The 17,130-nt window shown below is 40.2% G+C and overlaps 1 protein-coding gene across 8 annotated transcripts in view; it reads left to right on the top strand.

Moving 5' to 3' along the window:
• The window catches only part of trioa (trio Rho guanine nucleotide exchange factor a), a 111,393-nt gene that overhangs the window by 8,052 nt on the left and 86,211 nt on the right, over positions 1-17,130 (top strand). For all 8 annotated transcript variants that reach the window (XR_014530549.1, XR_014530550.1, XR_014530551.1 and 5 more), the window contains exon 2: positions 15,964-16,017. Coding sequence is in view for 4 of the 8 variants with exons in the window: in XM_083523321.1 (XP_083379447.1) it covers positions 15,964-16,017 (54 nt within the window). In the remaining 4 variants the exon portion in view is untranslated. The remainder of the gene's footprint in view (positions 1-15,963; positions 16,018-17,130) is intronic.

Raw genomic sequence — 17,130 nt, forward strand, 5'->3', positions numbered from 1 at the left:
TGGCAGCTGAAGTGAAAGTGACTAAACCACATGATCAGGTAGTGAAAGTGCTCTGTGCAGCTTCTTCAGCTCCTGATTTTGTTTTTCTGGCAGAGCTTCACACTTGACCAGTTTTCCCTCCAGATTGTTTAATCCGGTTTATTTGTGTTACTTGAGAGAAGCTGTTGCTTACATGGTGTTAATACTTATACATCATTACTCTCACTGTTCCTATTCAGCTTTTTCCTGCTCAGTGTTTCTGTAATATGGAAATTATTCCCTTTGATCATGACTTTTTCTTCTGAAATATTGTGGTAACTGATTTAATTGTCTAGAACTGCTAGACAGGAAATGAGCAATGAGTAGGAGAGGTGTAATACTGCAGAATACCAAGTGTGTCTTACCAACTGTGGCACCAGGAACAAGTGTGTGTTTATAGAATCCTTTTGTGGTTTTCTAATCAGCCCTTTGTCCACATTAGCAACATTTGCAGATGAGCACTGGTCCATATACAGTGCACTTCATCATTATTATTATTATTAACATTATTGGTCAAAATATTTGATCTGCTCTGTTGTTTTTGGAATGGTTTAATATTATATTTATCTTTCCTCTTTCAACTAAAAAGCGAAAGCACAATTTAGATCATTTTTGATTTTTTCACCGCCATCCATATGAAAGAAACTGAACATGTAATGTATATATTGATGGCCAAGTCAAACATTTTATTACATGTTTATGAACTTGGAACATTTTCTATGTTCTACAACTGAAAGCAGGGGAGCTGGGGGATGTGGGTGGTGCTTCCAGGAAGTGTTAATAATTGAGAGATTAAAATCGCTCCGGATTTACATTAAAATTGGCCATTTTCTGTTTTGTTAGGTAGTACACGTCTGCTGCTTGTGTTGTAGTATGGCCTGAGAAAACGGAGATAACGGAGATACATCAATGATTATGTACTTTTGGCCATGTGACTCCTTCAGCTCAAAATAAGAGACTTTGTAGTTCCCCTAGGAACAACTCAAACTTTATCTGTCCTTTGGAGGAAACCATAGAACCCAGAGGAACCTGAGGATAACATGCAAAATTTCAACGAGCCTGGAAATTTTACCTTCACTTTAACTAGGAGACCCAAACCTGTGCACAAAACCAGCTCCATGAAGATATTAGGGGTGGGAGAAAAAATCGATTCACCAAACTATTGCGATTCTTTTTTAAACGATTTTGAGATCGAATTGTTTACCTCAGAATCGGTATATATTTCATTATTTTACTTTTCCAGAGAGGCGGTGGGAAAACGTTATTTTGTTGGTGTCTGTATTAAATGACGTCATATCCATTTTAAGCTGGCGAGAGAAATCGAAACCATGGCAGAGGCAGGGAAGTAAAGCTCTTTGAGAATTGTTTAACGGATAAAGACCCTGCTTTAGTCACAGAAAATGCGTCTAATATGGTTATCGCTGCCCAATTAATCGTCTTTCTCCATATTAAGTGCTACGCGCACACTCATAATCTGACCTCACAGCGCGCACTGAAGCTGCCCGCCGTCGCGAAGTTACTCGGACGAGTACGACGCATCACTGGATTTCCAACAAACGGTCCTGGAGCTCCCTGTGCACAAACTTATAACAGACGTTTTAACGAGATGAAATAGTGCCTATGACATGGTTAAATGTTTTCTGGAGCAACAGGCTGCAGTACCAGCTGCACTGCTCTCACCTGAGGTGAGGAAGAGGGAGAAGGATATTGGCACCTTGACTGAGTTGGACATTGGAACAGTTTAAACAGCACTTTTATTTTATTTTAGAGAGTATTGTTTTTAGTTATTTTGTTGCACATTTAAATATTTAAAGAGACTGTAAGGGTATGATCAAGTATTTGTCATTGTCTAATCTTTATTAAGCAAACAAAAATCACAATTTAACCATGAATCGCAATAGCTACAGAATCGCAATATGTATTGAATCGGCAGATTAGTGAATAGTCCCAGCCCTAGAAGATATGTTTAACAGTTGACCTAAACCCTATTAAACATCTGTGGAATGAGTTGAAATGTTGACTGCACCCCAGGCCTCCTCACCTACATCAGTACCTGACTTTACTAACACCCTTGGGGTTGAATGAGTACAAATCTTCATAAATAAACCCCAAAATCTAGTGAAACTTCCTCCCAGGAGAGTGCAGGTTATTATCCCTGCAAACGAAAGACTAAATGTGGAATAGGATGTTAAAAGGAACAGATAAATCTTATTTCCAGGTGTCCACAAAGTTTTGTCGACGTTGTGTATCTTGGATGATTGCCAGAACACATGACCTGATGATTAGATGACATTCAGCATATCAGACGTTGAAGGTTGAAGGATATGTATAAATGGAACTTATCCCGAAGATAACTCATGCTTTATACTTAGTTAGCAGCTAATCTACTTATTCATTGTCTTTTTATTACCCATTTAGTTGTGTTTCAGTCTGTGTGTGTTCTGTTAACCTTCTCTAAGTGCTGCTTTATGAGGTCTGAATTTGCATAACTGAACCAGCCGTTTTTTCAGAGCGAGTTTTACAGCGAGTGTTAAAAAGCTCTGCTCATTCATGCACCTCTCGGTGTAAGATGATCGAAGCACAGGATAGACGCTCGTGAATGGCTGATGATTAACTTAAAGGAATCCTGCATGTTGAAGCAAGTGTCATTCCCAGTGCCACACTAAACCCAGATCAGTGTTTCCTCTCTTTATCTAACTATAGTGTTATAGCAGTGTTCATCCACACTTCATTCTTCATCTCTTTATTATGTGTAGGACTACAGCTATCCAGTATTCTACCAATTATTTCATAGAATAATCGAGTAATCAGATAAGTAGTACTTTTTAGCAAGAACTTAATATACAAGAGAAAATAAGACGCTCTCTTAAAATAAATGAGTCATTTGTTTCCTTTTTAGAAAAAAAATTTTTATTGCTGAAATTGCAGTACAGAAACTTAAGGTTTGCCCAAACCCGACTTTTTTTCCTCGCAAACATACAACATTTCTGGTGCAGCCGCTGGTAACAATGTTGTGGGCCTGAACTTTGAAGCTGTTGGTGTATGAGCGAGGCTCCTCTGCTTCATCTGTCTTTTTTTGGTCTCCTCTAGGGCTATGCAATTAATCGCAATCGCAAAAAAAATCGCGATTTAAGCACATGCGATTTCTAAACCGCATAAGGCTGCGATTTTATCTCTTAATTTATTTATATTTTTATTCAGAATACGTTCTTGTGCGCATGTTCTAAAGACGTTACCCAATCAGAGCTCACGCAGCGCATGGCGAAGCTGAGCGAAAGAACCGAATAGGCGAGCGGGAGGAAAGAACATAAAATATGGATGCAGGTCAAAATAAAAATGATTTGGTGCGAAAGAGAAATTCAACGTCAGTCGTTTGGGAGTATTTTGGATTCAGGAGAGAGGATGTGTCACAGAGCAAGGTAATTTGCAAGACTTGTGAAATGATTATTCCAATGAAACGGAGCAATAATACAAATCTGTTCCAACACTTAAAACAGCGCCATAAAAAACTGCATGATCAATGCATGTCGACAGAGTCCACCGAAACAAACAAAAGCACGCATCAAAGCCAGCCCGAACAGATTGAACAAGTATCCATTGTTCAAGCATTTGCAAGCGCCATGCCTTATGAGAAAGGATCAAAACGGCACAAAGAAATTACCGACACGGTCACCTATTATATATGCAAAGATATGCTGCCTGAGAGAGTGTTTAGTACTGGGGGAAATGTGGTGACATGTCACCGTTCATGCTTAAAACCAGATATGGTGGACATGCTGGTTTTTTTTGCAAAAAACTTTTAAGAGAGCAATCTGTTTTTTGGTTTTGATTTCTGTTAGTTTTTATTTAGTGTTATGACTGGAGTTGAGGTTAGTTAATCTTAATTTATTTCAACAATTGGGTTTATTACATAAATTATCATTTATTACAGTTTTGTTTATCAAGCAGTTAGTACTACTGTACAGTGTTATTTCATTGTGAAATGTGTGCACTGAAACACAGTGTTGAAGTTTATTTATTATGACTGGAATTTAGTTTTAAAGACAATTTTACTACAGTTTTGTTTATTAAACTATTAATACAATGTTATTTCATTGTGAAATGTTTTGTTATGCACTTCTTGTCCACTGAATGCATTTAGAAAAAGCATGTTTGAAAAAGCAAAAACAAATGCCAAAATCACAATCGCAATATTTATTCAGAAAATCGCAATATGATTATTTTTTCCATGTTGCACAGCCCTAATCTCCTCCAGAGCTGATTGTTAGACAGAGTTTTCTCTAGGGATCAGAGGCTGAGTTTGATTCCATGCGATTTTATTGATTGTAGCTAATTTCATTTTCAATGTGTAAAGCTTTCTGCCACCACAGAGAGGGTGACGCTGCCCGATTGGCTTAAAAAAAATGGCCAGAAGTAAAGTTGCAATGGCCAGAAGTAAAGTCAGAATTGCGAGGACAAAACTTATTGGATTTAGACAAACGTTTCTTTATAAATGTGGCCCAAACGGGCTTCCATAGTGTTTACCTGTCCAGAGCACTCCAGAATTTAGCGGGTGGTACGTCAGTAATAATGGTCCTTGGGGAAACACAATTCTCTGTGTGTAGTTGAATGGACTAAACGAAGCGTTGAGGCAAATAATTTGTCAATTAATTTTTGTATTAGAATTACTTGAATTACTCAAGACCCTTTTAGCCCTAATTGTTTACATCTTACTGCTTTTTATTTCACTAGTCTGATTTTCTTTTCATCACCGAGGTGAAGTTAGACAGAGCGAGCAGACAGACAGGTAAAAAACAAAGGAACGAAATATGGTAAGAAATGTAAGGGAGTGGAAATAGATCAGAGAAATGGAGCAGGGGGATGGGGAGACTCGTTTGTGACTCTTTCTCTCCATCTCTCCTCTACCACTGTGTGACCTGGTTTTGTTTGTGCAAGAGAAATACAGCTCGAGTCCTCCTCCCTTTCCTCTCGTCTTTTAATATGTCTCTTGTGAATGCGTACACATTCTTAGATTGCATTTTAAACTCCCACCCAGAGACACAATGCTGAGCGTAGTGCAGTATTTACACGTTCTGTATACTTCACATTCAGGGCATATTTGCAGTGCATCACATTTCTGGGCCCTGACACGCGGTGGTTTCCCGACTCCCTGTCGCCGTTTGCCTCGAATGCAAGAAAGTCTTGTAGCAGGAAACTGCAGCAAGCACTAACGGTGGCCCAGTGTGGTGCAGTTTACTCCACTCTATTCATGTAAAAGGAGCAGTGGACAGGTCAGTTTTTGGTTTTTGTTGTAGCAAATGTTATAAATCTGATCACTTATGCAAACTAAAGGCATAAAAAAACCTATAAAAAACTAGGAAAGAAAGGGGTGGATTTAGATGGTGAATTGAATACCATCCGTACATTAGAAATGCGTGTTTACTAACGTTACCTTTTTTTCCTATGCAGAGGCTTGGAATAGGTGTGTGCAGTCTTTTCCACAAGGGGCCGATGTGGGTGCAGCCAGGACCCCACCTCATTGAAAATTAAACTTATTAGATTTAAACAAACCTGCACCCATGTCAGCCCTGTGTGGGAAGGATTGAACAAACCTGGCTTTATTTTCCATAGCCAAATTTTCAGGCACGTTTCAGTGTTTTTTTCCAAATAGTTTAACTGGAAATGTTGCCAAAACATTGCAAACCTGGTTAATAATATAAAATGTACTGTGTTTGTATAACAGGTAGGAAACTCACCTTCGAACAATGATAGAGCTAAAATAGTTTAACACGAGTTGCTGAACTGTATGCTGGAATAATGCCTACTTCCTGTTATTCCATGCAGGAGAGCCTACTGGAAAAGTGGAATATGACATGTAGGAGGAGGAGCTTATAGCATTTAGGAGGAGGAGCTTATAGCATTTAGGAGGGGCCTATAGCATGTAGGAGGAGAAGCTTATCGCACATAGGAGGAGAAAGCCATAGCATGAAGTAGGAGCAGCCTATAACATGTTGGCGGAGAAGCCTATATTATATAGGAGGAAGAAAAGCCTTTAGAATGTAGGAGGAGGAGCTTATGAAATGTAGAAGGAGGAGCCTATCGCATGTAGGAGAAGAAGCTTATACAGTGTAGGAGGAGGGGCCTATATCATGTAGGAGGAGTAGCCTATGTCGTGTAGGGGAGGGGCCTATATCATGTAGAAGGAGGAGCCTATGTAGTGTAGGGGCCTATATCATGTAGAAGGAGGAGCCTATAGCATGTAGGGGCAGGGGCCTATATCATGTATAACCTGTAGGAGGACGGTCTTATTGCATGTAGTCTATAGTTGGACGAGGCTATAGGAGGAGGGGACTGTAGTTTAGATAGAAGGATGAGCTTATGGGACACAGGGCTTATAGAGTGTAGTTAATAGAGAACCTATAGGAGGAAGAGTATAATGTTATTAACACCATCCGGTTCCAAATCTCAGGACACAGTGCACTGTTAGGGTCTTGAAGAAGCACACACAGGTGTATCTGCTAGCCTCTAGAACAGGGGTGGCCAACCAGTCAGAGACCGAGAGCCACATTTTTTACTGTTATCGCAAAGAGCCACATCAAACACATGGGCACACATGAACATCACCCATCGCTTCCTCTTACACACACACACACACACACACACACACACACACACACACACACACACACACACCTCTGCTCAGCCAGATTTATTGTAAATGTCACACACCAACATAATGACAGAAATTGACTCCTACTAAGTTCTAAGACCACAGAAGTCATTTTCAACAATGAACATTGTGTGCACTGTCTCACACACACACTCTGTTTAACCAATTCCACAAAAAAACTATATTAATTTACAATAGCGTTTTTCTTTTACTATGCATGTTACTTAGTGGGAATTTTGGCATTCCTTGCCTTGAACAATCCCCTTCAAATCTGCCTCGTATTCCGTTGTTGCCACTCGAAGCAATTCTTTCACATGAGTGTGAGTCAGAACAGATCGATGCTTTAATTTCATGTGTTTCAGGGTAGAAAACGAAGACTTTGTGTTTTTTTTTTTATGTGAGTGTTCACTTCGCTTGAGTTCAATACGGTATTTTCGTCAAATGCGCATGTGTGTGAGATGAATATACCGCAAGGGGTGGGCAATTAATTTTTACAAGGGGCCACATGAGAAAGCTGAATTGTGTCAGAGGGCCACACCAACGATAATATTTTAGGGATGCACCGAAATTAAAATTAAATTCAAAAGTCAATGAAATCCATCATTTTTTGTGTTATGCCTTTTGCCTCGGCACCATCACTGGAAAACTTTCTTGCCTTTTCAAAAACGTCCTCTACAGACGGAGTGCGCATGCTCGGATTGACTTTACTTTTCTGCGCCGCGTTCTTCTCATATTTAGAATGGCAATTGGGATGTTTGGATTTTAGGTGATAAATTAAACTCGACCTGGAGAAACTCTTTGCAGATACACCCCCTCTTGAAATTTCAGCATTGCATGTTTTGCAAATCGCTATTCGAACACCGCAGACATGTTGCTCTTATCCAGATAACCGTGTGCTGGCTGCGAGTTTAAATGCATCATTACAATTGTGTTTCTGCCGTGTTGTCTCGGTGATTTAGGTATTTCGGCAAATTTAGAACATTTTCGGTGCATCCCTGTAATTTATGATTGCCCTCACGCGGGCCGGACAGGGACGTACAAAGGGCCGGGATGTGGCCCGCGGGCCGTAGTTTGCCCAGGTCTGATATACTGCAAAATTTCCCAGTAGGGGCAAGCTCATTTAAGTCTTAAAAATACCGTATTAACCTTAAGCGAAGCGAACACGCACATTAAAAAACAAACACAAACTTCGATATGAACGTAAGAGCCGCATGAAACCAGCCAAAGAGCCGCAAGCGGCTCGCGAGCAGCGGGTTGGCCATCCTTGCTCTAGAACCAAGCTTACCCATTAACTTCCACTCTGCGTCACTGTACAGACATATGAGCGCGATTCTGTTCAGAATGATGAATTATTCTGAACTGCTCAAGCTAATGAAGACGGTTTAACTTTTGTTGGATTTGAAACAGGATCTTCAAGTGTGTTGTGTTCCGCTGAGCGATAGCAAGCAGTAAGTATTGACATATTATTGTAATATTTATTGTTAAAATGTCTCTAAAGATCATGAAAGCTTTAACAGGGCTCTGGTTACTGTTGTCATTTACAAACATGTTAGAAAAGTCCATCATTATGTATGTTTATTTTTGGTTGTTCATATTCTGTTGAGCTCCTGTTTCCTCTGGCCTTCTTAGTTTAGTCTCATTATGTATTGAATAATTCAGGTTCAGTGAACACAGCCCTGCCCTCTCGTCATGTCTAGGCCATGCTCAAATATGACTCATCTTTTAAAGAGGCTTAAGATAATAACCATCTCCAAAGATAAAAGGTGCACTTTTTTTCCCCTTGAAATTGCTTCTGAAAGTAAAGTAGGACATCTTGTTCAAATCTAGAGCCATCAAACTTCTCGCTGGGCCGATTCCACAGAGACGTGTTCAACTTTAACTGTATTGACCTCTCTATCAGTCACGGATTTTCTTTCTCTCAGAAGCAGTCGTGTCGTAACTTGACCTTTAACCTTTGTTAGTGTTGTTAAAGCTGTGTGAAACATACAGAGTTTATGATGCTTTGTACCTGAGCTCCCTGGGCTATTGGGTGGTGATGTGCAGAGATTTTCTAAAATAGTACATGCATGAACTTTATTCTTAGGAAGTTCAGTGTTTATGTTCAGTCTCTCAGTGAAAAAGAATAGACAGACACTGGGCGGTGACTACAGGATGTTTCTTTATTCTTATGGCAATAGCAGCTCATCACATTTTAGTATAGACTCGCACAATAACAATATTATCAGCCAATCGTGTGGCACAACACAAATGGTGCACATACAGTCTAAAAGCTTCAGATAATGTTCACTGTCCAGAATGTAGAAACAATGTGATCTATCTGTCTCTAATTGTAGTATGGATGCTGGTATTAGATGAGCTGTCAATCTGTTGATCTACCTGGAATTACACTGATCAGGAATAACATTACGCCTGATCCACATAAGGCTTTAAATCCTGTCAGCCAAAATCAGGAACGTATATATGTATTGCTGAATGTTGTATGTGATGTAAACGTGCTTTTTAAACATCCCATTCCAAATTGTATAGCTCAGGCACCGAGTCTGTGTGAGGAGGTCTGGTGGTCAGAGGTTCAGTACAGTTGAGGTCAGGCGTCTGTGCAGAAGCACTCGAGCAGACTCCAGCCTTCGTGCACAGGGACATTGCCATGCTGGAACAGGTTTTGGCCTCATAGTTCTCATAAAGGGAAATGTTCAGGCTCCAGCATACAAATTCGAATTCAAATTTTATGTCACGTACACATTCATACAGAGGACAGCATGTAGTGCTTTTTACGACTGCCCAACATGTTAACATAAAAAAGAAATGGAATATAAAATCAAATTAAAGTAAAATAAATAAAGTATAAAGACATATGAAAGCTGTAGAAGGCCATGTGTTATAATATTTTTTTTAGTTTCCTCATAATCACGACTTAATTTTTTCGTGATCAGTACATAATTTTTTGTGTTTTTGGCCTAAGGGCTGTTCTAAAGGCATCATCACGGATAATAGCCATGACCATTTGTGGCAGCTGGCGCGTGAACACGATAACGAGAAAACAAGAAAGAAAATAAATTACAATGCATGGCCTCTTAGAACATCTGTAGACATGGACAAATGTCTGCTTTTAACATCAAGGCAACAATCTGGTGAGGTGTCCAAGTACTTTTGACCATATAGTGTATGCTGCATAGTCGTGTAACGAACCCACGGGAATGGACGTGCTTTTACCTGCTTCGCTTTAGGTAGTTACATAATTACCACCCATGGCGTGGTGTTCTCTTGTGTATTTTATCTACTGGAACATGTTCTCAGGTTCATGCCTGAGTGCCGTGAATCAGCTGTTTCATTCTGATCATTGCTGTGGAAACAAAACATCTAGTTCCATGCTTGACCCAGATCCAAAAATGTTCTTCTATTGCGCTTTTCTTTTTTTTGGGTTCCTTTGCTTCCATAAAAATTTCAAGGGGAAGCAGGAGATTAATTTTGGCCCTGTTTAAAGCAGGTCATTATTTTCCCTCTCTTCCTGAACTGGATGAGTAGCTGTGAATGAGGCAGACTGAAAGCATGTAGAAGAGAAAAGGGCCTCTTTTTGCTCCCTGTGATTCATCAGTGAGTGAGCGGCCCACCGCCGCGCTCATCGCGCAGCACCGGATTATTACCGGGGTCTTATAAAGCATGAGCTTGTTTTAATGTTCTGGGTGACAGAATGGGTGGGATTGTTGTTTATTACAGGGGAAGCACATGGGTCCTGTCAGGAACATGCGCTGTTGACTCACCAAGTTCAGTGGCATTGTGTTGTTGTGTTTTGTGTTTTCTTTCTCCCTGCTCTGGCTCACAGCACAGGGGCTTTTGGAGACGAGTCAAGCTTTTACATGGATTCTTGTACAGGGTGAGTGTGTTTGTGAGTGTGAGGCTCACTCATATCCTGTTTGGTCACAAAAATAAAAAATAAAAAAAACTTTATATATAATATGTATACCCCAGATATATATTCCTGGTATTCAATTCTAATTCTGCTATTAATTCTGCTGAAGGTGTTTAAAAGGGTTTCAGGATACTTGCTCAGGTTTTTGTATGGATTCATTGATCCAGGAATGATATCTGAACTCACTTAATGCAGTTGATTTCAAACCGACTTAAATTATTTTTTTTAATTATGGTGTGCTTTTTGAACATCTCATTCCACATTTGCTATTATAAAACCTGAGCCAATGTTGTAGACTGTTGATATCAATTACAATTAATCCCCAAAGTTCTTAAGTTGCTCAGCGGCTAGGTAGGTGTGGAACCATCCCCAGCTGCACAGAGTGGTCCCTATTGAGTAGGACTCCATCCAGAGGTAGGACATCAAGATGAACCAGGTAGATCAAAAGAAAATAAAGGACAGGAACACTGGTCACTGGAACCTCAGGGCATGTTTACATGATAGAGAGAGAGAGATAGAGAGAGAGATAGATAAATAGATAGAGAGAGAGAGAGAAAGGATAAAGATAAAGATTGCTAAGTGTTCTCATTGTTTGTGTTTATGGACACTATACAGTGTGAATAAGGTGTAAGTTGGAGCTCTGTAGAGGAAAGGTCTAAGATCTAAGGAAGACCTTCTGACAAAAGGCTTGACTTATTAAATGTGTTTTTAGTCTGGACCTGAACACTGAGACTGTGTCTGAGTCCTGAACACTAATCGGAAGGCTGTTCCATTACTGTGATCTTCCATTCCAACTCATATGTTCATGGAGCTGTTTTTGTGAACAGGTTCTTTGTCATGGTGGAACAAGTTTGGGTCTCACGGTTGACGGAATGAGAAAATGTCCCACTTCCACATCTAAAGACGTTTAATACACTTGTGTTGTTCGGAGAAGAACCACATGGCTGGAAAAATCCAGTGTCCCAATATTTTTGTCCATTAAATACATATCTATTAAATTTAGAAGATGTGACAGTAAGTCTAGTTCACTTGTGATGCTGGTAAATGTGTTTTTGGCTGCGAGACAAGACGTAGAAGCCGTATATTCTGCAAATATTTAGTTTGATACCTGATTAGCAACTTCCATAGCAGATAACAGCGTTAGATACATACAGTATATAGACAAAAGTATTGGGACACCTGACTTTCCCAGGCATATGTGGTTCTTTCCCAAAAGCAGAAGGCACACAATTGTATAGGATGTCTTGATGCAGAAGCATGAAATTTTCCCTACACATGAACTAGGAGACCCAAACCTGTTCCAGCATGACACTTCCTTTGTGCACAAAGCAAACTCTATGAAAATATGCTTCACATGGGTTGAAATGGAAGACCTCCTGCTATAGCGCACTGACCGCAACCTACTGAACACCCCAGGCCTCTTTACCACACCTACATCAGTACATCACCTTACCCACACCCTTGTGTGTAAATGAGCACAAATCTGCACACGCACACTCCAAAATCAAGTGGAACATCTTCCCAATAGAGTGGAGGCAAATATAAGAGCATATTGGGTGTAAAAGTGGAATGCGAGCCTCAAAAAGCACATACCATACTTATGACTAGGTGTCCGCAAACTTTTGGCAATATAGTGTAGGTATGCTCACTGTTACAGACAGGAGCCATGTTTTAGTTACAGAATTCGTTGTTGATTCTACATTAGGCAAAATGTTTGGCGTAAGGACAGTAATATATAGGAGTGAGGAACGCGTGCGGCACGCTGGCACAATGTCTCTTCCAGCGTTGCTGTTAGGTCTCCAGTTTCTCGCCATTGGGACGTCAGAAATCTCTGATTGCCGTGGAACATTACAACAGAATATTTCCATTAGTGGAATGTAAAGAAGCAGCGCTTTTGCTCCTGAATCTCAGGCGTTCTTTCGTTTTCTCCATTTCTCTCTCTCTCCCTCTCTCTATATCTCTGCATCACTTTCCTTCCTCGGCTGATTTCCTTTCAGCAACACACACCCTACTGAAGTGCTATATCACTGGCTCATATCACTAAGGTACTTGTGTGTAGTGGTGTGTGTGTGTGTGTGTGTGTGTGTGTGTGTGAGAGAGAGAGAGGGAGAGGAAAAATTGTTTACTTTTATTGATCCCATAGAAAAATTGTTTGACAGTAAAAAAAAATTTATAAATTAAAGATTCAAGAAAAATAAAACAAGAAAACTTTAAAATAAATATACATATTAAGTGAAATGAAAAGTGTAGCAGTAGTGAGAACAGATGGCAGAATTCAATAATAGTTCTAAAGGTTATAGCACATGTATCTTATTATTATTACAGTGGGGAAAATAATTATTTGATCCCCTGCTGATTTTGTAGAAAACAAAGTCTAGAATTTTGGTGGTAGGTTTATTTTAACAGAAAGAGGAAAAAAAAAAATGTATTATATAAATTAATTTGTATTTAATTGAGTGAAATAAGTATTTGATCCCCAACCAACCAGCAAGAATTCTGACTCCCACACACCCAAATTAGTCCTGAACCGTTAAGAAAGAACTCCTAATATCAACACGTGTATAAAAGACACCCGTCACAGAATCAACCTTTTCTATTCAAACCTGTCCACCACCATGGGAAAGACTAAAGAGCTGTCGAAGGACGTCAGGGACGAGATTGTAGACCTGCACAAGGCTGGAATGGGCTACAAGACCATCAGCAAGAAGCTTGGTGAGAAAGAGACCACTGTTGGTGCGATAATTCGAAAATGGAAGAAATACAGGATAAAGTAATCGCCCCTCGCTCTGGAGCTCCATGCAAAATCTCACCTCATGGGGTGAGGATGATTCTGAGAAAGGTGAGGGATCAGCCCAGAATTACATGGGAGGAGCTCGTTAATGAATGAGGGACCACAGTCACCAAGAAAACCATTGGTAACACACAGAGGTCCCTCAGCTCAAGAATGAACATGAACAGACCGTCTGAAGTTTGCCATCAAACACCTGAATGATTCAGAGAAAGCTTGGGAGAATGTGATGTGGGCAGATGAGACCAAAATGTAACTCTTTGGCATCAACTCAACTCGCCGTGTTTGGAGGCAGAAAAATGCTGAATATGACCACAGGAACATCATCCCCACTGTCAAACATGGAGGAGGAAACATTCTTCTTTGGGGCTGTTTCTCTGCTAAGGGTACAGGAAGACTTCACCACATGAACAGGGCCATGCACTGCAGAATCATGAATGAGAACCTCCAGGCCTCAGCCAGAACACTGAAGATGAGTTGTGGATGGTCTTCCAGTATGACAGTGACCAAAAACATACAGCCAAGGCAACAATCTGATGGTCTTGTAGCCCATTTCAGCCTTGTGCAGGTCTACAATCTCGTCCCTGACGTCCTTTGACAGCTCTTTAGTCTTTCCCATGGTGGTGGAGAGGTTTGAATAGAAGCGGTTGATTCTTTGACCGGTGTCTTTTATACACTAGTTGATATTAGGAGTTCTTTCCTAAAGGGACAGGACTAATGTGGGTGTGTGGGAGTCAGAATTCTTGCTAATTTGGGACAGTATAAAAAAAAATAAAATCAAATACAATTTAATTCACAACCTTTCTTTAATGTTTCTTTTTCAGGATTGTTTAAAAATATTCTGTCGCTATTTTTATTGTAAAACCTACCATAAAAAGACTGTCTAGACTGTTAATTTCTTTGTAAGGGGTTAAAATTGCAAAAGAATAATTTCCCCCACTGTATTGTTGTTGTTGTTGTTGTTATTATTATTATTATTATTATTATTATTATTATTATTATTATTATTAATAATAATAAAAAAAGAAGTGAAGGTATTTGCCAATAGAGTGACTGCTTGAGCTGCTTGCTGGGTAATCGAGTGACCTCGCCCTCCTCAGAAAATGAGGTAGTATTAAAAACTTTCTAGACTAAAAAAACTTTTATTTATTTACGCTTACACACGATTACCTTCAAAATAGTCACTGTGCCCATCAATACAGCGCCCCTAGCATTCCTGCCACTTCTGCAATGTGTCCTGGAAGTATTTTCTTTGAAGCGTGTCAAGCTTTCAGCGATTTGTGCTGGATCTCTGCAATTATGTCAAAAAAGGAGATCTTTGAGCAGGATCATCTTCTTCGGGAAGAGGGCAAAGATCCAGGAGTAGGGTGGCTGCAGAAGTGCGATCATGTGGATCGTTCTTTGGCGATCATCATGCACAAGTTGCCAGATGGTTTCGACATTTTCAGGGATCGAGCATGTTCAAGGGCTTCCCGATCTCCCATCGTCGTTCAGTGAGGTTCTTCCGCTCTTGAAGCGCACGCCGCTCGAAACACCTCGGACGACTCACTGCAACATCGCCGTGCGTCAACGCTATGTCATGTCAAACGTCTCTTTGGCAGATTTGCTCAGTTTTCTGCAGAATTTCTCGTTTGCTCTTCGTTCTAACTTGCTGTTCACGATGAAATCGCAGACGTGGAAAAGCACGTGGTTTGAATAGCACCAGTTGATTGAGAAAGAACACATCAAACACTTGGTCGTGAAAATCGAATGTCCAGTGAATAATTGTGCACCAATAAACACCATACATTCTAGTTTCATGCATCTGACTCTTTGATCTTTAAGATTAGTGATTTTGTACAGGTTGGTGCTTTTTTTTCATTTTCTTGAATCTTTCTGCAGTCGCTTGTTTAGCCTGCGCTTTGTCCTGAGCTTCAACGGTTAGGTGAAGACAAGTGAATAACATGGTGGTACGTTTTCAGAAAATGGCAGCGTATGACCTGGGATCATCTGAGGCTTTCTGTCCCATGCAATTTGAGGGCTGTTGGAACGAGCAGGCAGTGTGTTTACCTTGGCGAGGAAGAAGCTTAAACTTTCCCTGAAGTTCAATCCAGCCATGTGCACGCATGCACACACACACACACACACACACACACACACACACACACACGCACACTCACACTCACACTCACACTGTTTTCATTCTGCCCTCACATGCTCTTCATTTCACTTATAATCAGCAGTTTATCCATAGAGTATCCCTCCACCCCCAGTCCAGTGAAAGCCGCACTTTACATGTTGTTTGGTGATGGAGGATCTGCTGTGTGATTAGAGCTCATTAACTCTTAGGGATTGGTGCTGCGACTTGTTCATGTTCAGGCTGAATTCAACTTCTGTGCTACCACTAGCATGTTTATTTTCTCTGCTCAATGGAACAGAGTTACGAGGAGCTCAGTGTCGAGTCCCGGAGACTCACAAAGAGCTAAAGAGACATGAAGGACATTCTCTGTGCAGCAATAGACAAAGTTGCTATGTTTATGACTTTAGAGTAATCAGTGTGCTGGTTTCTACACAAAAATGGCATTTGGCATTGAATCTTTTCCTTTTTTCTGTTCTCTGTAGATGGCTCACTTCCCAAAACTGAACCCAAGAGTGATGTATCCAGTCAGATAAAAGGTAAGAAGCTGTTCCTCGGTCATGGAACACATCTGTAACATAGAGGCTACTGCTGTGAGGACGGAGTTTATTCAAAACTCATTTATTAACTTATAAAGGGCAGCTGTAGGGACAGTGAGTAAAGCGTTTCCACAGAGTCTTAAAGTCTAAAAATTACAAATCAAAACTTTAGGCCTTAAAAAGTCTTAAATTCAATGTTCTTAATTCATTTTAAACAGGTTTTAATTTTCCGATGTCCATGTAACACTCCCTCTAATGCTCAATAAAATGCTCATGCAACACATTAGAATGTTTTTGTTTGTTTCTGTGGTGATGCAGTTCTTTTCTTTCGCCAGTCCATATATAATTCGGCCCATCAGCTTCGTATTATTGGTGTAAAACTCTCTTGGGTTTGGACCACCGACGTTTAAACGGACTGTAATTAATTTATGGAAGTGCACGTTTAGCGATAGTTGGCTTGTTTGAGGCTAGTCGCTTACAACGTATTTGTATATGTTTTTATTGTTGTGATCGAGGTCTTAACTTTCATTTTTAATAGTCTTAAATTTGACTTGGTGGAACCTGCAGAAACCCTGAAATAAGACATTATGTGCAAGTGCTATATGTATTTACCACAGTGCTCACAAATTCTTTATTTATATAAAATCTATTCTTTAGTAGTGGGATTGTTTCTTTTTATAAGCAGACAATTATTTGGCACTTTTTGGAAGGAGTCTCCGGTTGCCATTCGTAGCCAAAGCCGTTGCTTTCATTTCTTTTTTCGGAGACAGAAAAGGTTTAATGGGAGGACACTGTGCGGTTTATCATTATAATCCACAGTACAGCTCTCTGATCATACGAGCGCCTCAGCCCAAGCTTACTAATATCATTAAAGTCAGGAGGATTCATCTCTGGTTGTCTTTGGAGCTGTGGAGCTCACTGTGATCGTGGCGTATTGAAGGAGAACAGAGGAAGCGCTGTAGCCGATCCATCCAGCATTAAGGCAGGGATGCTGGTAAAATCTAGATGTTGCATCCCTGAGCAAAAAATCCTTCCTCTTTGATGTCAGAGAGGTGAAACCTCTTGAAGGTTATACCCCAGCCGTCTAGACCTGGATGACTTAAAGAGCTCATC

Source organism: Silurus aristotelis (assembly GCF_946808225.1).
Source record: "Silurus aristotelis genome assembly, chromosome: 21".
NCBI classification, from domain to species: domain Eukaryota; kingdom Metazoa; phylum Chordata; class Actinopteri; order Siluriformes; family Siluridae; genus Silurus; species Silurus aristotelis.